This window comes from Trichoplax adhaerens, genomic scaffold (assembly GCF_000150275.1).
Source record: "Trichoplax adhaerens TRIADscaffold_2 genomic scaffold, whole genome shotgun sequence".
Lineage (NCBI taxonomy): Eukaryota > Metazoa > Placozoa > Uniplacotomia > Trichoplacea > Trichoplacidae > Trichoplax > Trichoplax adhaerens.
This window is the reverse complement of record NW_002060944.1, coordinates 390,547-415,343: the sequence shown is the minus strand read 5'-3', so window position 1 is coordinate 415,343 and position 24,797 is coordinate 390,547. Positions and strand designations below refer to the sequence as shown.

General features: G+C 31.6%; 3 protein-coding genes across 3 annotated transcripts; 2 read left to right on the top strand and 1 right to left on the bottom strand.

Moving 5' to 3' along the window:
* Positions 1–229: 229 nt before the first annotated feature.
* TRIADDRAFT_52892 (uncharacterized protein) lies at positions 230–2,193 on the top strand (the record flags this gene model as incomplete). Its single annotated transcript, XM_002109689.1, has 3 exons — positions 230–1,490; positions 1,716–1,756; positions 2,146–2,193. The coding sequence occupies 3 exons, from the start codon at positions 230–232 to the stop codon at positions 2,191–2,193; spliced, it is 1,350 nt and encodes a 449-aa protein (XP_002109725.1).
* A 4,216-nt stretch (positions 2,194–6,409) lies between these two features.
* On the top strand, positions 6,410–9,016 carry TRIADDRAFT_52891 (uncharacterized protein; the record flags this gene model as incomplete). The annotated part of the gene is made up of 5 exons (XM_002109688.1): positions 6,410–7,142; positions 7,655–7,768; positions 8,531–8,590; positions 8,738–8,821; positions 8,934–9,016. The coding sequence occupies 5 exons, from the start codon at positions 6,410–6,412 to the stop codon at positions 9,014–9,016; spliced, it is 1,074 nt and encodes a 357-aa protein (XP_002109724.1).
* Positions 9,017–11,164: 2,148 nt separating this feature from the next.
* On the bottom strand, positions 11,165–24,712 carry TRIADDRAFT_52890 (uncharacterized protein; the record flags this gene model as incomplete). Its single annotated transcript, XM_002109119.1, has 32 exons — positions 11,165–11,261; positions 11,314–11,420; positions 11,739–11,858; positions 11,947–12,135; positions 12,223–12,363; positions 12,724–12,864; positions 13,056–13,244; positions 13,320–13,619; positions 13,853–14,185; positions 14,541–14,741; positions 14,997–15,158; positions 15,521–15,610; positions 15,710–15,857; positions 15,983–16,170; positions 16,696–17,002; positions 17,422–17,626; positions 17,725–17,832; positions 18,212–18,265; positions 18,348–18,497; positions 18,958–18,996; positions 19,110–19,169; positions 19,580–19,679; positions 20,183–20,310; positions 20,666–20,788; positions 21,624–21,698; positions 21,849–21,926; positions 22,326–22,448; positions 22,788–22,862; positions 23,011–23,067; positions 23,137–23,166; positions 23,271–23,411; positions 23,530–24,712. The coding sequence occupies 32 exons, from the start codon at positions 24,710–24,712 to the stop codon at positions 11,165–11,167; spliced, it is 5,442 nt and encodes a 1,813-aa protein (XP_002109155.1).
* Between the last annotated feature and the right edge of the window lie 85 nt (positions 24,713–24,797).

Below are 24,797 nucleotides of genomic sequence, written 5' to 3'. Positions count from 1 at the left end.
GCTTCTTTTCCTCGGTTTCAGACCCTATGGTTGGATATGGATATGATTTAAGTGGCATTTTTCGAATTTTCGAACAGTTTCATTTCAGTTTGTTTAAAATTTTGTAAAAATTCTTCAGATTTTATGGTGTATTCAGATGATTTTTAAATTGTCATAAAGTATATTATAACTCACAAATTGTAAATCGTACAAGACACTAATATCGCTAATTTTTACATGTTTTTGTGACATGGGTAATCAACAGACTCTATTTTCGCAAGCTCAGACCTTACGAAAGGCTGGTAAACGGGCCTATCACAAGAAAAATTATCAGCAAGCCCGGGAATGTTTTAATCAAGCTTTGGATCTAACTAAATGTTTGACTAATCGGAGAAACAATCCACTTCGATTTCATATTTATCTGGATATTTCCATTACTTTTAGAGAAGAATTTCGTTTTGAATTGGCCTTAGCAAATTGTTTTCAATCACAAAAAATAGCTGAAAAAATGAAAGATTTATCAAGTCTCGCTCAATGCTTCTATAATCAAGGACTTATTAAGACTAGGAAAGAATTGTATAAAGAAGCGTTAGATGATTACAGGAAATGTTTGGATCTAATACCAAAAGCAAAAAAACAGAAAGTTGCTAATATTTATCACGAGATTGGTTATGTTCTCTCTCGTATGTCTCAATTTGAAGAAGCATTATCCATGTATCGAAAATCTCTTCACATTCGACTTAAATTACCAGGAATAGATCATTTAGATGTTGCTATATCTTACAATAATATTGGACTGATTTACTATCACCAATACCAATACGATTATGCTATAGAAATGCTGCAGAAATGTGCTACAATTCAAAGAAAAATTTTCGGCGATAATAGCTTGAGTATTGCTAATTCATATAACAATTTCGGATGTATCTATTATCGACAATTTCAATTCGATAAAGCACTGGCTATGTATCAGAAATCTCTTTCTATTCAGCGACAAACATTGGAAGAGAGTAATCTCGATATAGCTATATCATACAATAACATTGGTGGGATATATGACAGTCAGTGTAAGTATGGAGGCGCTCTTTTAATGTATCAGAAATCACTTAATATTCAACAAGAGATACTTGGTGACCACAATTTAGATGTTGCTACTTCATATAATAATATTGGTTGTATATTCCTCCATCAACAAAGATATAAAGAAGCTTTATCAATGTACAATAAATGTCTAATTATTCAAGTACAAATTTTAGGAGAAATAAGCTTATATGTTGTTATCACCCAGGAAAATATTGCTAATGTTTATTATCATCAAGGTCAATATGATCAAGCAATTTATTTTTATAAAAAAAGCATGGAATCGCGAACAAATATATATTCAGAAAATCACTCATCTGTTATTACTAGTTGTAAAAAAATTGCCGCAATACACATAATGCAAGGAAAATATATAGAAGCCCGTAAAATATTACAGAGAGCTGTCTATTTTCGCTCTAAACTGCTCGATAGTAAGGCAGTAAATAGCGAAGATTTTAGTATTTCAATAGACGTATAGAATCGATTGGTCCTTATTGGAATAGACGTTAAATCGATTATTTGCAAATGCCTAGAAATTTAATTTAGCCATTCATTCATGACAAACACTTAATGTTACTTTGTGTATTTGCTGTATGATCGGCTACATTATCATTATAAGCTATAGTTGATATATAAGCTAAACTGTTATAATGAAGTAAAGAAAGAATTTAGAAATAGAGTACCTATTGAAATAGAGGTAATAGAAACTAGAAAGGAAAACAGATCTGAATATTTTAATCTATATCATTGATATAAATATATAAATTACTCATAAATTATATAAGCAGATGTTATTCGGTACAGGTATGTTATAGAATTTCTGTAAATTGAAGTTGATTAATTATACGCTATAAATTTCTTGCTGTTTCATAATGCCATAAATAATGTCCAATAATTAAATGGATTCTAAGCTACTTGTACCATTTCAATCGATGCTAATCTAAAGGGGAAAATAGTGTAACTGATTGAATGAATGTAGCATTGATAGGCAATAATAAGATTAGTTCTATTATATATGTGTTGGTAAATTTAATTTGTGCTCTGCGTATAAATTATTTTTAATTATAATCCAATTATCTGAATTAGTCGATGAAATGTGCTGTTATATTTTTCTGTACATCACGTGCTGAATAATTATGACAGTCCTAATAAACCAAATAAATAGCATTGCTGACAAATTACTTTATCGCGATCACTCTATTTTAAGCTATCTTTAATAATGTAGTAGATAAATGCCTTAATATGTATATTCAGTAGAATTTAGAATTACAGATCATAACATCGCTATATTATAAGAAATGTAAGGGAGAAATCATTTCCACGTTTTAGTTATTAGTACATTGACATTTTTATTTCCATGCTATACTAATCAATACGGAAAAAATATCAAAGTATACGAATATACTGTAATCATTTTATGTATGGAGAAGCGTATTAATTTAATGAAATTGGTAGAAGTATGCCGTGACAGTACGTGAATGTTTCGTGCTGTATCAAAGTGCATAATACTAGCTGCTGGTTTAGCAATTTTCTAATACGATAATTACGTAGACTTGTAGTTATTGAGTTTCTCTAAAGTGAAAAGGGCATGAACTTATCTTATTAGTTCACTAGAAATAATATCTATCCCAAAAATACTTTCTTTTCTCGACACTGTATTGCAGCACCAACTTCCGTTAATACTACTGTAATTAACATTACAAAATTTAAGACAATCGTCGTATTTATGTCTAAAGAATTATTTAAGAAAGTTAAAATAACGTTTTAAAAAATATTAATGTGTTTAATTAAGAATGGGAATGAGATAGTAGGAATTGCGAGACCATAGACGTAATGATGGATTAATTTAGTTTAATTTATTAGGGAATTTTTCTCGGATTTTAAATTGGAAAAGTCAATGAACTCATACTGGCTGTTAAACATTCTAATAATATGACAACTAGCCGAAGTCGATAAGCTTTGAATGATTGATTAAGTTCAAAGGCAATTCAATTATTTACATCATAAGTAATAGCCATGAACAGCTTATTCTGTACAAAGTCAAAAACGAGACGCAGCTTTATGTATCTTTTAAACTAATTAATTTTGGAGAAATAATCTCCGGTGAATTCGTAATGGAAGTCATTCTGTGAAATTTTAAGGTTAGGGATAAAGGTGAGTTCATGCTGTGAAGTATTTGTAACGATCACAAGAGTAAGATGGCTATAATATATGAGAGTTGCTAGAGTAAAGTAATGGCTTAACTATTACTTTGATCAACTTGCAATATTGACCGCTACATGCTTTACCGTTTAGTATTGTTGTTACATGATTCATATGCATTTCGGCAGCCCTTCGCCATGAACTTAATCTATGACTTTTTGTGAAACGATGAATAAAGAGATTTCCCCTTGTAAGCACAATAAAACATGCAATAAACAAAATTACCAAGTATTTTGAAGGGGGTAATAGGTATGAACTACTAGATTCACCTAGATATATTTAATAGTTTATGTTATAAAAGTATTATATCTTGTTGGCTTAATGCATTCATTAATCGCCATTGTTTTTGCGATCGTCATTAAACACTAATGCCCTACAGCAAATTACAACATCTAAAAGCTTACGGTGACAAAGGTGTTACTGTAATTGCAATCTTTATTACCTCTCTACAATACAAACGCATTTTTGTATACTATTATTACTACTGCGATTTGCCGTATCTTCAATTATAAGATAGCTGAAGGAAATTATGAAGAGACTCACTCCTTAGTTGCAAGTTCAGTTGTCGAGATCGAAGCATTTTACCTGCCAAAACGCTCAATTACTGCTCAGGTCCAAACTTTACGCTTTGGTCCTGATACTCTAAACATAGTTTGATACGATTTATCGTGATTGAAAAATTCTACAGGGTTTGGAAGATTAACCTCATCATGGCCTCTAGAACTAGAAATCCATTACTGTATTCATATGGTGACACTAAAACATTGCCTGTATGGGATATACTGTATTATGATGTTAAGAATATACATTAATAAACTAATATTACAAATCAGCGCTTTCAGTAAATTGCCTTCGGTAGTTTGTAAATTACTTGTTCGAGATAAATAGAATGGACGAGCCGTAATCCCTTAGCGAATTTCCACCTCTTACAGCGCTTAATCGAATTCTTGACTTAAACGATGAGACATTGATACGGGTCCATTCTACAAAGCAATCTTTAATTCTAATTTTTTGTTGATGTAATAATAGATGATGCAGATTCTACGTGTCAAAGTTACATTTATTACATGAGGCCTAGATGATCCAGTATCGGTGGTTGACAAACTATCTACAACTAGTCTTTGATAACATTTGATTAATGCATTAGTTGATTTGCATCTTCCAGCTAAACAATAAGTACTGTAAAAGAATATGACAGGTTGAAAATATTGAATGAATATAGGTGTTTGTCGTTCAAAAATTTTACATCTTGCCACAGACGTAGGCTAGTAGATATCGATTAGCATCTTGTTTTTATCAATTTCCCATCATCATCAATTACTAATTGGCAAGACGGAACATGTTTAACGACAATTTTCAATGACATGGCTAATCTTTCTTATATTAGATTAGTACGGTATAGTTTTAGTTTCACAAGTGTGACAGTTTGATATTTCTATCTTCTCTAGCTAGTTCATGACTGATCTTGCGATTTGTTCTACGGTTACTATGAGTTGGAAGGTTTCGTGAAAATAATGTAAGCTAAAATCAAACGCTAACAGTTAAAGTACTCGCTAAGATATATGCAAACTTTAGCAACAAATACCAAAATCCGTATCTTGTTAATCCTATTTAACTAGTAAAAAGGATTATTTATTAACTAAATTATTCCAAGATTCAATTTAAAAACGTTTGCTTCTTCGTAAGCGGTCGATCTGTGATGCCTCTTTGTAATAATAAAGTCGCCATTCTAATATTGCGATATCGTAGAACTCGATAATCAAAAGTTCTAAGCATTGTTTCTTGTGTACTACTGATTAGAGAATTGCAGATTCGCTATTCTGCAAATTCAAGGTTTTCAATAATAAACAGTCTGCAATTGCATTTAGTGTGCATTGAAAGCTTTCATTGGATGATACTTGGCTTCTGTAGCAGTTCCGTGCGCCTATGAAAATAGTTCTCATCACAATTATTCAGCTACAAACTACTTGTTTCCCAGAAAGTTTTTCTAATCTGCACTATTTAATAGATCATCTAACCGTTCATGTGCTATGTTCGTAATTTAGCTTTAGCATGGAAACGTCGTCATGCTACTAAAAAGACTGTAAGACTGTGCATGGTGATGGTATTGGATACTTCATACCAGACTTTATGATTTTGTAATTTGACCAATGTTCATCATCCAAGTTACCCTAGTAACTTATTGTTGAATTAAAAAAATGGTTTCTATTTGGAGGTTAATTCCTACGTTACAAAATTCTCGAAATCGTGATCAAGTAGCGTAGCAAAGATTGAACGAATTTTTCTTAGAGATCAGATACAGATTGCCATCAACTATATACGGCACGAGAACCTATTTCCGACCAACGCATGATATACTATTGCACAGTTTCTAAGTGAGACATTGTTCTACAGAGTAACTTTGCCAATTTAATTAATTAATTTTGAAAAGAATGTCTGATTTAATTTATATTGGGACATTACAGTCTTCTAGTTTTAAAGTCAAAATTATGGAACGCAGTCCGATCAATCGTTTTGGCGGAGGTGCCAATTCTTGTGTACAGTATTAGTAATAGATGGGCAATGGAGCAATAGTTGAGATCTCCAAATTAAAATTAATGAATAATTTAGTTCAATGATTTTCTCTATGCCGCCCTACACCCTTGCTAATATTGTAAAGGCATTTTTTATTCCGCCCTATTTTGGATAAGACGATCATTACTGTTCTCCAGACTGGATTAGTTAGAATCAAATGCTCCCGTGCAGTGTGTCTTGTGTTTGAAAATTTCTGCCACATTAAGGTGTACAGTGTACCATAAAGTATGGCACAAACACGCGATGGTGTACAGCAAAGTGTGATTTATAGTTAATCTGTGCACATGATCTTTTAAACATAAGGTACTACCGTAGGTAGGTAGGGATGATTGCATGCTAGCCAGTAAAGTGAATTATTGCCCCACAATTATAAACGCGAGACGTACTTGCGTATCATAATTTCTCATCGCCGTCATATCTATAGCATTGTATCATATACTACTGGAATTCATCGTTTAATTACTGAAAAATATCAGGGCTACAGTATTGCCAATCTATCTATTTTCAATTCTTTAAATTACAAGCGTTTCGATCAAAGTGAATTTTGTTAGCGCGCCACCATCTTATTAATTATATGAAATTAACCATTGGAAATAAAATATTTCTCAAGTTAATCGGGAATCAAGCAACATTGGGAGCAAAGTTAAATAGCTTATTACATAAATTTACTATATATTTCCTCTTGCACCCTTATGCTAGTTTCTATTCGTTATTAGACGCATCTTGTAGCGAAAGCATGTTGTGTGCTAGTTGTCGATCCGTTGTAAGCGAACTTCATAATTTCTGCTTCAATTGTGGAGTTCTATTGCGTAGAAAAGGGAATAAGTCATTGTCAAGAGTCTCAATACTAAATGCAGACGATGAAATTGAGTCTGTAGAACAATCATCATCGGGAATACAAGCTAAAAGATGTAAGTTGCAAGGAGAGAGAGAGGTGACAATTAATATTGGTCAGGCTATTCTTGATAGTAACTATGAATTCAAAAAGATCAAGGGCAAAACAAGACAAGTGAAACTTTTGCCATCAAGTAGTAAAGACATGATATTAGAGAGAGCTCTAAAAGACATTACTTCCAAAGATAGTGATTTTGACGATTCTTGTGAATACGCTTTACTTTACCCTGACTTTAATGAAATCACCACGAAACCAGGATCAGAGGAAGAATTTGTATTAAAAGATTACAAGCAAAACACTGGCAAACGATGGACACGGATTACCTTTCTAGTAGCAAAAACCTCCGATATTGAGCGATGGGCCGAAAAGTCGGATTCTGAATCCGAATGTAGCGATGAATCAAGCTTTGAAGGTACTGTCAAAATTGGAGAATTTCCAGTCTACTGAAATTTGAGAATGTATAATCAACCATAAATTTATCTCTCAGTCTTACATTTGCCAAACCTTCATGATAGATTAGGATACAAGTTTTTTGAAAGCTTTAGAAATTAAGCCTAATCCTATAATGAGGTGTTTTATTGAAGGATACCATGTACGATTCGATTTGCGCTTACTTTTCACCATTAGTTTGATTTCTCACTCGATGCACTTTGCCATCTCCAAACAGTACTTTACATTAAAGTACGGTTGATACAGTAATATAACATATATATGAATAAAACAGATATTCTGATATATAACTCAATATTCTGAAGTATCCATAGCCAGTATATTTTATGAGATAGGCATACTAATGTAAAATAATTTCCAATGATAAAATGCTTTTAACTCAAACCCTACATCAAAAACGAATTTGGTAGAGAAAATGTGTCATCGTGCTGCGTCTGCAAGTATAAATATGACTCATTATGAATTATGTTACAGTTTCTCTGTATATCTTTTTCGGTTTACCTATTTACTTAGACGCACAATGTGATGTTAATTCACGTCCAACGCAACGTAATCAATCTGTACGAGAAGAGCAAAGCTCAACAGAAGGTAATTAGTCCAAATGTAAGAATTTTGCTATTTCTGAGATTTTTATAATCATTTCGTAACTTATAAACTTAATATCGATATGATGGCAAATGAATTAGATAGACTTTAACAATTTATTAATAAAAGATAGTTCAGAATTCAATGGATGCTTTGATTCGTTCAAATCTTTACGCTGAATTTTCCGAATGTATTCTCGCTAGCATTAGCCTCACTACACATTTTCAATCTGATACATTACTATCACCAATATTGGAAGCTATAGATCTTTGTGTTAAGTTCGGCTTTAATTTTTTTGTGGGCAAGTTATTATAGTCAATAATTATTATTAGCTCTCACTCCTCTCATCTATAAGAGCATTTAAGGCTACAATGACATTAAATTTAAAAATTGAATATTACAGATGTGCTTATATAAATATAGTACTCAATTACATTTTGTATTTTGATGCGAAAATCAATTCGGAACTTTATAATTTGTGGCGTTTACTAAGCGCTGTTTGCATGGAATAGTATTTAGTTCTGTTTATATCTCGAGTAAAAGTTATTCAGTGTTGTATGATGTGTGGTAGATGTTTATTATTTAGCTAACTACATGAAGTTAGTGATTGTTAAGAGGAATTTGCAATATGAATACAGATAAAGTCTCTGATTTAATTATACAGTATCATGTCATCAACAACGAGGTCATGAAATCGCTCATTTAATCCAACTTTCATTTTATTGACTTTTATCCTCTATCATGATGCGTTCTTATATTCTATAGGTACAAGTAGTATATCAGTGGTGGACAATTCTCATACAGAGAGCGGTAGAAATTCTACAGGTAACGTAGTTATTTTCTACCAGTAGTAATGTTGGAACTTCTGAACTTATTACCTTTATTGAAAAGGTGCTGCTAGATCAGCATCAACAATTAGTTTTGAAGAAATATCTAAAATTTGACTATTTGTCTTTTCCAATTGGTATTCAGTAAGATCAAGTAGCAGAAGTAATCAAAGCATGAACGGTAAAAATCCGATCTTGGAGTCGTTAGGAGATGAGATATCGACATTAGGTAGGTACAGGTAATATGAGATGATTGTCGTAGACAAATTCTGATTTTCGATATTCTGATTCTAGATACTCTTTCCTTGATCCTAAATTTCTGCATCTTCTTTCCTTAATAGGTGAGCCTTGTAATGTGGGTGCATTATTAGTTGGTGCTCTAGATGATCAGCCTGTCTCAGATCAATATTCTCAACAATACTAGGGATTAAATATGATAGTTTGTTGGGCGTTTAAGTGATTGTATTTATATATTTTTCACAAGAAATGATAGGAATTCGTTGTTCCTACGTTGCTTTGAAAGCGTAATAAAATCAGAGTGCATAGGTAAAAATAATAAATGTGAACATTATCTATATATATCTCAAATTAAGTTAACATTCGAGCATACAAATATCGCAAAATTTACGCTAATTTAAGGATGTTTAAGAAGTGACTAAAACCATCTTAATTGATTACTTTATATTTTATTTTAACTCATTAATTAGTATAAATTCATTGGAAATGCTTGAGTAAAGGATGCAAATATCACTGTTGCAATTAGTAACTTCAGCTAATTAATCCTAGAGCAATACTAATACTATAACAATTCAAAAACATCAAGAAACTAATTACTGTTATCGGTTGATTTAGAGCCAACTAAATGCTGTACTGGTTCTGTAATAATTTCTCATCATCAAGTGCTTTAAAGTAGTTTTATTTTATATAATTTTTACTGTCTTGTCATAGATGTATATGAAAGATAAATGATCAGAACATGTTGAACCTATTCACATGTGAGGCTAAACTCCTATTTAGTATCTTATGTTTACTGAGTAATAGCATAAAATAATTAACATGTAGACAAGACTAATAAATTATATAGTTAAGCATTTAGCTTTTCACTTTTGTAACCTTTAAAACATCTCTACTTTTCGATATTTGTAGCATTACTGTATTACATCTAGGAAATAAATAATGTATTAAACTAAAACCTATAGGGCAAAGATTTTCAAATTCTACTGCTGATGGGTTCACGTTTATACGAATGAAGATGAATAGGAAAATGACTTTAATAGAAAAATAATCGTGTTCAGTATGCTGGGATTCTTCAGTTTACCTTAATATTCGTAAGTATACCGTGAAAATTAAACCTTTGGTTATAAGAAAAAAATCAGAACTTTAAAGAATATCCGCAGTAATCAAATTGCTTGTCTAACCAACAATATTTTTAGTACAGTAAAGATATTATTGTTTTTTGCTACTATTTGAGATTGAAATAAACAGCTGAATTTAGCAAATGAAAAGGTAGTCTATCGTATAGCGCAAAAGAAACCACATCATTAGCCAACACACTACTTATTCAACCAACTATGTTTTGGTATAGTAGAAGTTTTATTAGTTTTTTAACTCCCTAAGCTCGTCATAAACAGTTAAAGGTAATAGATTATGTGATAGTTCATTGTATAACGCAAAAGAAAAACTTCTAACTAGCTGTCTGCATTATAGAGTTCGAAATATAATTTGGTGTTCATTAAACTACAAGTTAGCCGAAAATAGCTTGTGTTATTTATTATTATTGCAGCCTTGAAATGTCAGACTGTCAAAGATAAAAAATGAACTTACGAATCAGAGATCAAACAGTGTAAAAATGAACAAAGAGGATTTCCGAAAGAAATATAAACCTACGTTTATTTACGTCCTAGTTAGTATAGTCGAAATTTTGAGCGATTTAAAGTTTAATAATTATAATATTGTCATATTATCATATTTTAAATGTAAAGGGCTAGATACTATATTTTACGGATTTGAATAATTCTAAACCTGTAATATTAGAGTAATAAATAACACGAGAAATATTTTGATCGCAGCAAAGGAAAATTGTTACATGAAATTTAAAGTCATTTTGAGACAATAATATGATATACTTATTTCGATAACACACAAGTATATTCGTTCATCACATTTTCGGAAATCTATTTTAATTTAAAATTACGGAGCTATTTTTGTACTAACTGCTAAAATTAGATAAATGAGTAATTCCATAGTATTAATCAGTATTGATTATTTACATTAGTTTTAAACATTATCAAATATAAACAGTTACCAGCTATAAATATTGACAGTTAGGCATTTATATCTGGTACATTTATTTTGCAGCCCATGCAACTGGTTTAGAAGATTATCAAGTTAAAAATAATAAGCAAACTGTTCCCGAATGATACTATCTTCACAAATGTATAGGAAACGGACTGAATAATATGTTCAACATTAATTACCTAAGCATGAGCTCAAAATCTGCGTTGATGAAAATAAATGAGCTTAATAAAGTAGCAATTTCTCGATTGACTACACATTAGAATGTTTCTATCGCTCAACTTGAGGTAAATATAATCAGAGTTTGGAGTGTCTTTACTATTTCTCGCATATTTTTTAACGTAATCCGTTTCAATGGCATAGCACCAGGTCTCCTGATGTATATCATAGAGTTGCAAACCATGGTAATTATAAACGGCTAGGTACCTTTCGTTATTGCACCATGCGATACTCGACTCCGATATAGGTACAGTAGGATAGCAGAATTGGCCATAGAATATTTTTAAAGCCAGACTAGGACCCATATCAAACATCTAGTGAAGATAATTGCGTCAATTTTACTAATATTTCGATGCTAGAAATTAGCAAAAGTCCTTACATAGCATAATTTCAGTTGATTTACATGATAACTCAATTATTCAATGTAATAAAATTGCATTGTTACAATGTAAGATTACTAGCGACTGCTAAAATAAAAGTCTATTACAAATAAATTACCAAGTAACTCTAGATTTTTTCGGTTGTATTTAAAATATGTATCAGTTGTAACAAGAAAAATAGCTACTTTCCTAAACTAAAATACGTATATAAGCGTAAAGAGTTGAGTTAAATCCTACGCAAATGTAACTTACCGAAAATTCGTATCCATTTCTTATGAAGAATAAAAAATGGCCATTCTTCTGATTAACTACTTGAATTAATTGCCGATTGCAATTTTGTACTCGACAAATTTCTATTGTATTATCAAATTCCTACATAATTTATGCAAAACATAGATTTTAGATTAAGAAATTTTTAAGCTGTAGGCTTAAAATTTTCAAATAAATGTTGAAACCTAACATTTCTCCTTATATCTAGGTGCCAATTTCCAAAATGTTCGGTATGCGCGCGCTCAGATAATCGTACACAATCTAAGGAAGATTCCAAACCCTTTATATTTAATTTGCCGTATGATAATTTGCTTTCATGGCAAGGATATTTATGAAGTTTATCTAACAACTGGATAGATTTGTCATCTATTTTCCACACCTGCGTAATTAATTCCGAATGAAACTATATGTTAGAGTCGTTTATTGAAGCTTAAAAATTGGCCAGTCGATAGACCATATGGCTTACCGTAAACGTAGTGTTCAAGTTTGCATATGCAACAATATACTGATTAGTAAAATAAATAATTCTTGACGCAGTAAAATTATTTAGTAAATAAGTTGCTATTGTCTCTCCTTTACAGCAGTCGATCAGCCATACAAACATGTACTATAATTTGAAAAGATAGTTCAATATTTTACACGTTTCAGGTTAGGAATACACTTATATTATTTATAGAATTTTCAATTTTGTAAACTTAATCTTTTAATTCTAGATTATTAGCATTCAAATATCGACAAACTAGCTAGTAGAAGTTTAGTTGTTTTTCCTAATTAGAATATGAAATTACATACATTATGTTGCTTTGCAACAATTTCGAGCTTGTCGTGATTGATTATAATTATTCAGTGAAAGAAATTATTACTACAATTGGCAGAATGCACCACCTATCGGTAATAACACTGGTATAGTAGCATTTATTGAAACTAATGGTGCTAGACCAATTACTAATGTAGAGCTTTAATTTACCGTAGTATGGGTCGATCGAAGAACTATCAGCTTGTTATCACTTATCCGATATTTACATCTCCCTAAAGTTGGTAATTCTTTAACAGGTAGTCGATTTCTGGCCGTCCATACATTATCTTTAATGTTATCTAAGTGTTTAGCCTGAAATAGGAGTGGATGAGCGTTGATGGTATACTTATATCATAGCAAATAAAGTTTAGTTAAGAACAGCTACTATTTAGGTATAAGAATCTATAATTACATAGCCAACAATGGGTAATTTGATTATCTATGTTTTAAACGTTAACTATCAACAGCTGGTAGCAAGAATTACGGCATTTTATGTAACTTACAATGATATAAAAATGTGCATGAACTGTGTCTATACTTGCAGAGCATGATTTACTTTCACATCGGAGTTCGTAAGAAACGATAATATAAAACCACTCGTCAAATAAGTAACAATGTAGATTTTTATGTAAGTTTTGCTGAGCTGTAATTTCTGCTTGACAACTTAGTTGCAATGGCTCTCCTTTATAGATCTATTCCGAGAAGGCAAGAAAGATTTTGTTAAATCATCATGACTCCTTACCACTATCTCAGAATTATCATCTCACCTGTAGGATTGTTTGTTCTTTGTTCTTAATAATGCTACAGAAAGTGACAGAACTATTTATAAATGCACAACTTTCAGACTGTAAAGTACTACCATGTGACCGCTTGATTTGGCTGTTGATCGGACTACATGGATAGGACGAAGGTGTTTCTTCGGCAGCAATAAGATAAATTCTTTTATTGGCGTCCGCATAAACAAATTCGTTTCCTCCAGTCACGAATTGCACACTATTTTTTATGGGATCGACATCGAGTTTTAATTGACGGTACCTAGAAATAGTGTTATCGTGGCGGGTATAAAGCTGTAAAAGAAATGTGGTAAATTTAACAGGTAAAAAATATTCAAAATGTAGATTGAAGTTGTAGTACTATAGTGATGGAATTAAGATATCTTAAAATTTAACCTACTTAGGTTTCTATTATAGATTATAATTATTGAGTAGATTCCTATTAAATTCGATTTACTACATTCAAATAGACTAATTAGACAACTTTCTAGTATTTTTTAATGTCACATAAATTAAAAAAAACTCACTAGAATTTCCCGATATCGCACACCAAGGAGGAAAAGAGTATCGTCAGAAACATGCAAGTTTACTAATTCATCTAGTAGCTTGGATTGGTAATTGGTAGATAGTTTCTTCTTTAATGAAATCGCTTGCTTATAAGAATGCTTAAGCAAGCTTATACAATGATAGCAATGTTGATCAACAGATTTACCGATATCAACAACAGCTAATTGCTTTGTAATGTACTTAACACATTGAAGCTGAAAAGTAATAGTAGGCCATCCTTGATCACGAGATTTGCGTCGTGCAAAATGAAATTCCAAGCAATCAATTTGCTTGAATGATTCTAACTGCCAAGCCTATTGCAATTGCACGGTAATTAATATTTGGCAAATTAAGCACATTAAAGCAAGGAAACTTCTAAAATAAGAGTATAGAAACTGAAAAGAAATATCTTATGAAAGCGCTAGCGGTAAATTATATAATATGTGTAACATGTAAAATGAGCACTGCCAACCACTTCATTCATATACGTTATAAATGTCATTTTAATTTTTCGATTGTCTGGTTGAATTAATTTTTCATTTAATTTTAATTTCAATATTAACAAATAAAATAAATGGCTTTGGCCTTTCTCAAATTAATAGAAGCTTATATGGCACACTTTATAAAGATATTAATGCTAATCAGCAACAACTATAAAATTTTCCATACTTTAAGTTCTATTTGCCATCCCGCTTTAGAAACTGTGGGACAAATGTAACGAGGATTATTAATAGGCTGATAAGACTGACCAATGATGCTATAAGTAACTAATTTAGTCCCATTTTCATGAAACTGGCAAAATTGTATATCGTGAGCGTGTGGATTCCATTTCTGTCGCAAATGAAATTTATCACCATTTAGACACCATACCTTGTATAAAAAAGAAGAGTGCAAGGAACGAATGTTAGTAACAATTATTTTGCATTTATGCTAACGATATCTAGATGAAATGATCTCCATCGATACAAACTGGGATAATAAGTTATAAGTTAATAATATAACGGATACAGCAATACGGAATGGCAATATCAGTCTCTATTCTGATATTAGCAAAGCTACAGTTTTCTACCCATTTGGCGATATAAATATCGCTTAGAATCAATTATGATGACGTTCAATACTAACTTCCACATGCAGGTTCATCCAGCACACCAGAGAAATTTGCTGTGCAGGTGAAAATTCTAGTTCGGAACAATGCAAAGAGTTTGTTCCTTTCCCATTAATTACAAATGGTATATTGCGCTTTCTGTCGATATGCCAAGCTTGCCAGGAAAAAGTAGAATCCATCTATGTTTAAAAAAGCAATTATTAAAATACTAATCATGGAATATAAGGTACTTCATCGCCAATTCTATTTTCCGTTATATGCAATTAAATGTTTGTAGATGTAGCTATGTGTTTCAGGTAAGATCTTGTCAATCAATTTTTGAAGTTTTGCTTTGCTGATACGCAAATGAGATCTTGACGTATATTTCACGAGCAAACTTACATATATAAAAGAAATCTTTAAAACAACATAGCTGAGCTGCAATTACATTAAATGTAATAAAGTTTGCAAACATGAATGGATATAAAATTATGAGGTTTACTTGCTGCTCTTAACATATTTATGCATAAATAAGCGGAACAGCTAAAATGATTACACTTACAAAGGCAACAATTTGACCATTTGGAGATATTTTACTGGGGCAAGTTAAGTCAGTTTTAAATTTTTCAAGAAACGTATTAAAATCTACAACCTAATGGAAGATTTTTTAGGATTATTAAAATTGGAATAAACGTCGGCACCATTCACAAGTGATTCATATTATCATTAAAAATCAAAATATTAAACTTACTCTCGTTTGTCTTTCATCACTTAGAGCAACTCTAAATTTGGTGTGTGTAGGATTAGAGCATCTTAAATGTATAGACATGCCCTGAAGTGTAGTTGGTAGTGCTAAGCACTGCAGCCAAACAGGATTGATCCTTTCAAAGTCACGCCCTCTTTAAAATGAATCATGTTAACATGAAAGATTAGGTTATAACTTCCATCGTATAAGCATTATTCTATTTTAACTGTGAATTTCATGATAATAATTCTAGATAGATCCATCACTACATTAGCTTACATTAATTGGTAATAATATAATGTATGATTTTCACGTTTACACTCTAAAGCAGCCTTTATTGCCCTTTTATGAGTTGCACCATCGCTGGTATGATTAAGCACGAATTGAATCAAGTTCGTACTTGCAGCATTTACAAACGCACCATGTCGACGGAAGAAAAGGCATAAATCACGCAATTCTAGCCATTGCTGAAATAAATAGAAGTATTTTAAATTATAGAATAAGTGTACTATCAGAATCATTAGGTGCCGGGAGGAACTAACTATTTACTTTTATACTCCATAATTAACTATTAGTATAATCAAACTTGCTTGTTGGTTTAAAGTTCATTAGTTAGTCTGCGCTCCGTGCAATAGTGTACTGACAAGCATTAAGGTGCTGTTATTAATTCTGTTAGATGGGACGACTGATTAAAATTTATGTCTTAATTAAAGCAAATAAACTACGAAGAAGTAATGGATTTATGTAACAAAGAAAGAGTTATGTGCTGCTTAGATATTAAGTTTCATACCGATATTTAAATTCAGAAATTTTAAAATCACTACTTGAATTTTATAAATTTTAAGTAAATATTTGGCCTCTATTAGCAATGGATTTCTGTTGCATAATAATGAGCAAGCGTTCGTTTAGATACTGCTATGAATGCGATTCAGTTTCTTCTACTCGAAAAGCAACTAGTGCTGTCACATATTTGTAAAAGATTTTAGAATTACCATATAATCTAGTTGTTCTTCACACTTTGCATAGTCCTTTAGTAATGTCATAATATTTCCACAAGCTTTAATCTTGGCAGAAATCCATTTAATATCATTCAATAAATGAATAGCGATAGACGATTTCTTCGCTGTAAGAGCATGTTCAATAATATGCTGGTACATATATCCATCGTCTTCCATGATGCGCAAGTCTCGACCAAATCGTAATTGACAACGATTAATTAAAAGTTCATTTGAGTAGCTAGGGTTCGGATGGAGCTCTCGAAGATCATCGACTATAGCCGCATCAATTTTGCAAAATTCTCTATATAAAGTCATATCAATAGTTTATCAAAGTAGAATTACAGATCTATTCTATACATTAAATTATGATTGCTATCAGATACTAAAAAGCAAACGGTCAACTTTGAATCAATCACGATTACTTTTTCTGTAGTAAGTTAATTGTTATATACAATTATTTTAACATGAAGTATCGTTTAAAATAAAATAAAGCGTACATTTGGTAATGCAGTAAGTACATTTAGAATATTTTCTGCCATTTAAAAGGCAGTAAGTGCATTTAGAACATTCCTCTCATTTAAAAGTGGCAGTTTTCTAATGCTTTAATAATACTGTAAGCAGATACAATCCAACTTAGTATTTTCTGATCGTAACTCTACATTTACAATATGGAAGATACAAAGCAATTTCGTCTAGATTTGTTGGCCATCGCTTTCTCACCTCCCATCTTCCCAGTAGTATTTAACGAAATGATACCTCTCCATTATCATAATTTCATTTCTCACAACCGAAGGATGTTCTTGCCACAGGATACTAATCAAACTGACTGGAATATTAGCTGAAGACTTGAATACACTCAGTTGAATCAATCTCATTCTTAATGTATTGTCCAATCGACCAAGCTTACTCCACGTTGTTGTATCTCCTATAAAATCCAAACATCAACTATTTTAATTTTACTGCAATGCCATATAAAGCAGTGACAGAAAGGTGTTGAAATCGTTATTTCAGTAAAATATTGACCTCGACCTGAAAATTTTCCAATATCGTTTCCTTCTGTTTTCAAGAACTCCTGGTAATTGGAAACAGAATTTTTTTCAGCTAGTGACCAGACTTTTTCAACTTTAACATCTGTAACATGGACAATTTAGGCCGTAAGCAACAGATTTTCATTACCTTGGTATGTTTTAACCGTAAAGCAAATTAATTAATTTCTATGAATAAAAGGATGTTCTCAAACGATTGATAGTAACAGTGTAATAATCTAGCAACTAGTTTAAGTTCCTTAATTTAAGCCTACGTAAATCTTTTTATCAGCACCGCATTAGCAAATGTTAAACTTCTATTATTCAATAAGCACAATGTATCTGCCAAGAACTTTTCTAATATAGCTTTTTAGTTGCTCGTACTAAATCTGTAAAAGCTTATTCATCACTAATAATGGTTTTATCTGACGACAATCTGTAGAACTACAGTAGAATCTGTCATGCCAGATTACAAAATTCTTTACCTCTTGACTTAGACTTGATCCGGTTATTTTCGCTTACTATTGCAGCATCGCCCGCTAATAATTACAAGCATAAGTAAACAAATGTTTTGGTCGAAATTATTTAATCCCCTGATAAATGATTAAACGTGCAGCTTACTTAGAAGTTTACTATTATCTTCAGACCAGTTATCGCGTTTATCACGCTTTAGCGCTGGAATAGTACCGTTGATTAGCATTGCATCAGAATCTTCGACAGGATCACTTCTGCTGCGCTTCAAAATCGGCCTTGGACGATGAACTATGATTTCTATCGTTAAAAGTTAGGTGAAAACAGTATTGACTTTCTAAAAATAATGATGTAACACATCTAAATTTTTTTAATAATGACACTACTTTGAGGCTGTTGGGTTTTGGTTTGATCTTTGTTGCTTTCATTAAATGCCGGAACTAATTGCTGCCGGTAATCCTTTATCACTTCTACTGCCGCAGCTTATCAAATAAATAGCATGTAGATTTAGATTTTGTGACTTCGAAACACTAAAAGTGAATGTTGATCCACTTTTGCTTATTTTTACCACTCTAATATTATAACTCATAATGTGCAATAAAGAGCATATATCTACATCTAATAGTGATGTTAAGTATTTTTAAAATCAAATCTTCTACGAAACATTGAGTAGGTTTGAGATAAAATTTTCCTATGTAACATGAACATTGTCTACTCATTTTATCGACAACTGGAAGCAGTAGCTACTTCATTACTTTACCTTTATTATTAGAGAGTACTTCATGATTTTTGTTGAAATCTGTTAGGTAAATATTTGATAAATTTTGTGAACATTGAATGAGTGAAGTTTCAAAAGCAAACAAACATGTTTAAATTTAGTAGAATAGAATCTTTTCACAGAACAAAACAAACTTGCTGGTTTTGGTATTCCAGATTTAACCGCTCGGATTGATGATGGTAATGAGGGAGTACCTAAATATTCCAGGTATATATTTAGATAAATTAAATGTATTCTTTTACTACATATAATAATAGCAGTGTAGTAATTCGAAAATATTAACAAACATCCATATTTATCCTAGATAAACTGTCATTCAAGATTTGTCCAGATTTAGCTTGATTCAAGGCAGTTAAGACTTAAATATATCGAGCTTGTCTAGTAAGTACTGTAATAATACTAAATTTCCTAATATTAAATAATTTATCCAGTGCAATTACTAACGCTAACTATGCAGAGTAAATCAACAAGTTCTACGTCTTATAATTACTAATTAAAGATAATACAATTTGGCCAAATGAAATCCCGTTATAGCACTTGCACACGGCTGATTTTATTGAAAATAATAGCTGCCATCAATTAGAGATTATCCCATTCGCTATACCTCCGCCATAAGATGTATTAGCACTTTCCTTTTCGGAGTTCTTGGAATCAAGCGCTTTAGGCTGTGTATCGTAAACTTTTACTGCACTTTGACTTCCATTCTGACAGGAAATCGTCGAAAAATATGGATAATCTATCAAATCCGTAAATAACTTTAATAACAATTTTGAAGTTACATGGACAATTTGGTTAACATCACGAGTTAATCAATAAGGGTATAAAGTTATTGTTTAAAACTTTTCTTTGTTTCATTAGGCAATATCTTCAATGCCGAACGAATTTAAGCTTCAAGTATAGTTCCATTTGATGCAGTATCTCGTATAAATCACTTTTAAAACATCGCATAACTTCCAAACCCAATCGTTGCTTCTAATTACACGTAAATACTGCATCGAGTAGTTAAATTTCATTAATAAAAACAGTGATAGGCACGTTACGTTGTCATAGTAAAGCTCTTAAAAGGTTAAATTCAAAGTAAGTTAGAATCTAGTGATGTATGCCGGTAAAATAATTAATTTTACACTATCCAAAATTGAAGCCATCTGACTATAGCTCACTCGTCATATTTTTTGCAAATTATTATTAGAAACCGGGTTAAAAATACTTGATAGTCGAATTGCTTCTTGCCTTTAGAATCGTTGGCATCTTTACTGTTTGTCTTATGATTTAGGTCCTTCGATTTCCTTTGTGGATAAAAATTTTCTTTCAATTCTTCTTCCTGACTTAAGTAATCTATCATTTATAAATGCAATTAGCAGCTCGTTAAATGATATAATAAAATAGCGAATGATTTCGATCTATGGTTTATTCAAATCTCTACAATTAGTAGTTTTCTTCATAATTATATATATATACAAGCAATCATACTAGCAGGTAAAGGCGTCCGACTTTCTTCGTGTTTAAGATTAAACAAACAGCTTGCACTTATCGTATCATGTTGATCGTTTAATTTCACTATTTGTTCCAAATATTTGTGATAATGATAGAATTTATTAATAGTTAGCCCCTAGATTTCTATCAAATATATACTTAGTTATAATATTCTGTAACATTTTTATGTTTCCTAACGCGGCTCGTATGATAATACCTTTACGCGAATGCATCATGCTTTCCTGCTTATTGCATGTATGCTTACTTGGACTTGTATCAGTAGCTTTGTAAGATGGATACGGTTTAAAAGAAACGAATTTGGATTCTTGAGCATTGTCTACTAGTAAACATGGCAAATCAAGAATTTTGTGGATGAAAAGCATAAGGTCACAGCATTGACAATTTATGAAGCAATTGTTGAAGTGCTGTAGATTTCAAGATCATGAGTATCTCTTCAATCAGGAAGGATATTAGCTGGTATTATTAGAATGAAAGTTATATCAACATCAACCAATTACTTGCCTATACTAATTAAGAAATTAAATTAGTGCAAAACTAGCTTACAGTAACTGAAACGAGGATAGACTAAAATGGTCATAATATGACCTCCAATTGTCTGATTAGTTATCAAGTGCATTCATTAAGCGACTGCAAGTTCCGAAATTTAAAAGTATTTAAAATGAATGTGTACGAAATTATAAGAATCTGATGAGCATATATCTTAAAATAGAATAAGATCTAGATATTAAGATTGCAAGTCAAATTTTTCAAAATCCGAATAACATATACTACGGTATGCACAGAATATTCGAAATTATTTGGATGAATGTTTTTTTCAAATTTCTATTCAAAATTAGCATAATTAGTTAATCCAAGCTGAGATTTAGCCTTTCATTTTTATACAATACAGAATTTTGTTCTCAAGTCAATTTTAGTTATTAATAATATTGAATATTTATTCAGCTTATTCAGGAATTATATTTTGGTTTTCAAGAAATAAAAAATAAAGCCGGTTATGTGCTGGATATTGAACAGATTATCGCTTAAATGAAAAATATCTACCTTCATTTATTTATTTTAATATGATCATTTTCGTAAAAGCAGTTGCAGGATTTTATGGCGTAATTTTTCATCAAGTCTTGCTATTTTGCAGATAATATCATCAAATTACTTACTTTTAAGGGCATATAGATCGGACGTTCTGAAAGAATCGTCAGAAATATCATCGCTTTGATACCGAACAATCGCAGCTGAAATTTTATAATGAAATAATTTAGCTACCTTAAAATCAATTTATCACTTAACTGAGGAGCTTTTGAAAGGATTTGTTTCTTCAAATTTTTTTTTCATGCCTAGCATCTATTAAGCTAAAAAGTATTATTCTTAAGATGTTATGATACCTTTATCATCTTTAATGCAAATGCCAGCCTTTTGCATGTTTTCAGATAGATGATCACTATCGCACACATTTGATCTTGCTATGTAAGTAAGCACAAGAAATATCATTACGAACATATGTAAGCTTAGCTATATCTGTCTACTTTAAGAAATTGGGAATGAAATCGCTGTTAATGCTAGCAATCGCAACTGATTACCAGCACAAGTGATTACTAGCAATTAGATTTTCAATCTTTTCCGGCATTCAAGTGCCAATGATCGTGATTTCATTCTAATTACTGAATCACTGCCATTAGGTATCATACAATTAACGTTCAGGAAAGATTTTAACTATTTACACATAGCAAAATAAATCATTTAAATATCAAATCTTGCACTTAATTGAGGAATTCAGCTAAAATTTAAAAATTCTATAATCCTTTCCAGTTGAAGATGTCTGAAATCCTAAATCAATTTATTAATACATTTCCTCGATTAACCTTCGTCGTTGGCTTTATTTTTTCCCTCTAAAGCCAGTTCTGTCATACTATATGCAGCGATGACATCATTAATATCCAAACCTCTTAGTTTAGCTAATCTTTCTAAGTCAGCATCCTTATTGGCTGAAAAATAAAATTAGCATCTATTCAAAACTTAGTTTAGTATATTACATTATAAGAAAGTTTGAATCAACACAACTTGCGATACCACAAATATTCCTATACTACTGAAATCTCTCGATTAATGCTTTTCATCGTACTAGAAATTACGTAGTATTTATGTTTTAAGACACCAAATGGAGACGAGTTTGTTTAGTTTTGTTACCTGATAGATATATGTTTATTTTGCTGTAGTCGTGATCATGTAGTTCGACGGCAACACCTACATCTAATAAAAAGGGATCGTCAGACTGCGTTCAAAATTCTAATCTAAAATATTCTTAAGGTATAAAACGTTTTTACCTGCTTTTGTAGTCTCTTTCGATATTTCTTTTCGTAGTGAATCTTCCTTCTTAACCGTTTCATTAATGCGATCATCTGTAGTATATAAGGTAAAATAAATTTATGCTAATCCGACATTTTTAATCATTTATAATGTCCAGCATGCCAAAATTGAAACTTTTGATATAAAACTCCTCTTTAACGTATTATCGACACATATTTATCAAAATTACTTGCAATATACCGTGCATGCCTTTATCTCTCGATAGGCTTCGACTAAGATTACCTTCTGGCGTTGGATCTAATTGCATAAAATGAAAATCAAAGTCTTAAAATAAAATATCTCTATTACTGGTGGAAGGAGATTTACCTGGTTGAGAGCAGACTTCAAATGAAAGATCTTTACACCAGAAAGAACATACGAATAGCTGATTAATTTATCATTTCAGTAAAATTCTTCCAATATGAAATAATAAGGTAATATTAACATTTTCAGTAACTTACTTGAAACTGTCGAATCATCATTGTCATCCGACAGTATCGGTAATTCTCGATTTCTTGCTTCATCAATTTGACCAATATCTTGTAGTAGTACTTCTGCTGATGAGTTCGAAACAAGCGACTCCTTCTGCTGAACTAAATGTACTTAAGAAACAGAAAATAAACATTAACTATAGAAATAAAAGAGGCATAATAAAATTACAAACAAGATGATATAACTAGTTATGGCAACTTTTCTTCACATAGTATATTTTCATATTACCGGTATTGCATGCTTCATCATCCTCATACTCATGTAATTCAGATATGTATGGCATTGTAGTATTTTGTTTAGGTTGATGATTGCAAGCTTTTAATTCTGGCATCATAGCCGGAATTTTATCCGCTTTTGCCATATTACTATCAGTTTCGTTTTTTATTTGAAGATTTAATAGTGTATCCTCAGAGACAGTAGAGGAAGATTCTGTCTCAGCCTTGCGATATAGCGCTCTTGTTTCTAGTAGATTTTTACTGCTTTCTGCCATTTCATCCATAATATCTGAAATAGTAGAATCGCTACTATCATCGTAATACGTATCATATATTTCATTTTTGGAAAATTCATTAGACAGCGAGTGAGTAGAAGACAGAATCATTTCCTTTTCTTCTGCACTTTGAGCTAATTCAGGTCCTAATTGGTTGCTTGCATCTGTATCTAGCCTGCAGTCTTCAACATGATCATTGCCATTCAAATGCTTGGGCAATGGAACGTTAAACTGTCTATTAGTAGGCGCACTTATACAACTGCTTGTCGTACTAATTTCATAGCTAGCAGTATCTGATGACTCTGTCGATTGCTGTTCCGAAGCTTTGGCTAAAGTTTCAATAATCTCTTCGGAGCAGCTGCCCATTACAGACGATAGATCTTCCAAAACTACAGCTAGAGACTTTTTTTCAATGATTCCAGTCTTACTTTCATTAAACACCTTTGAGGTGATTATGTCGTCTGCGGAAGTAAGCAAAAGTTTCCTTGCACCACCTAAGCAGTTAAGATGATCATTATTTCTTCTAATTTCTAGTTCTTTAGTTATTGGATCCGGCGTAGCTTCTGTTGCGTAATCGTCATGACTTGAACAAGTTTCAAGATCTAATTCTTTTTTTATAGCCTTTGTTAAAGATTTTTTCTTAACACATTCATTGTTGTGACTGTTACAAACTGTCAATGTATCTAGTGTTTCGAAGGTTGCTTTCGAATCTTTTCGGATGGTCTTCTTAACGTGATATTTTTCGCGTACGTTCAGAAATAATTGATGCTCTGCCTTATTGTCAGAAGTATGTAACGACGAGTTCAGATCGCAACATTGATCCGAGGAATTAGGGCCTAGAAATCTTTTCTTTATCACATTGGTCCTAAATAGTTGATCATTCTGCTTTCTTGGGCCCTCGAAAAATTGGTTTTTAGTCATTCTTTCTGCTCATAGGCAAAAATGTAAAAAATAAATTGGTTGAAATTTCTCTTTATGCAAATGCAAGTGAAACTTCTACTACTAT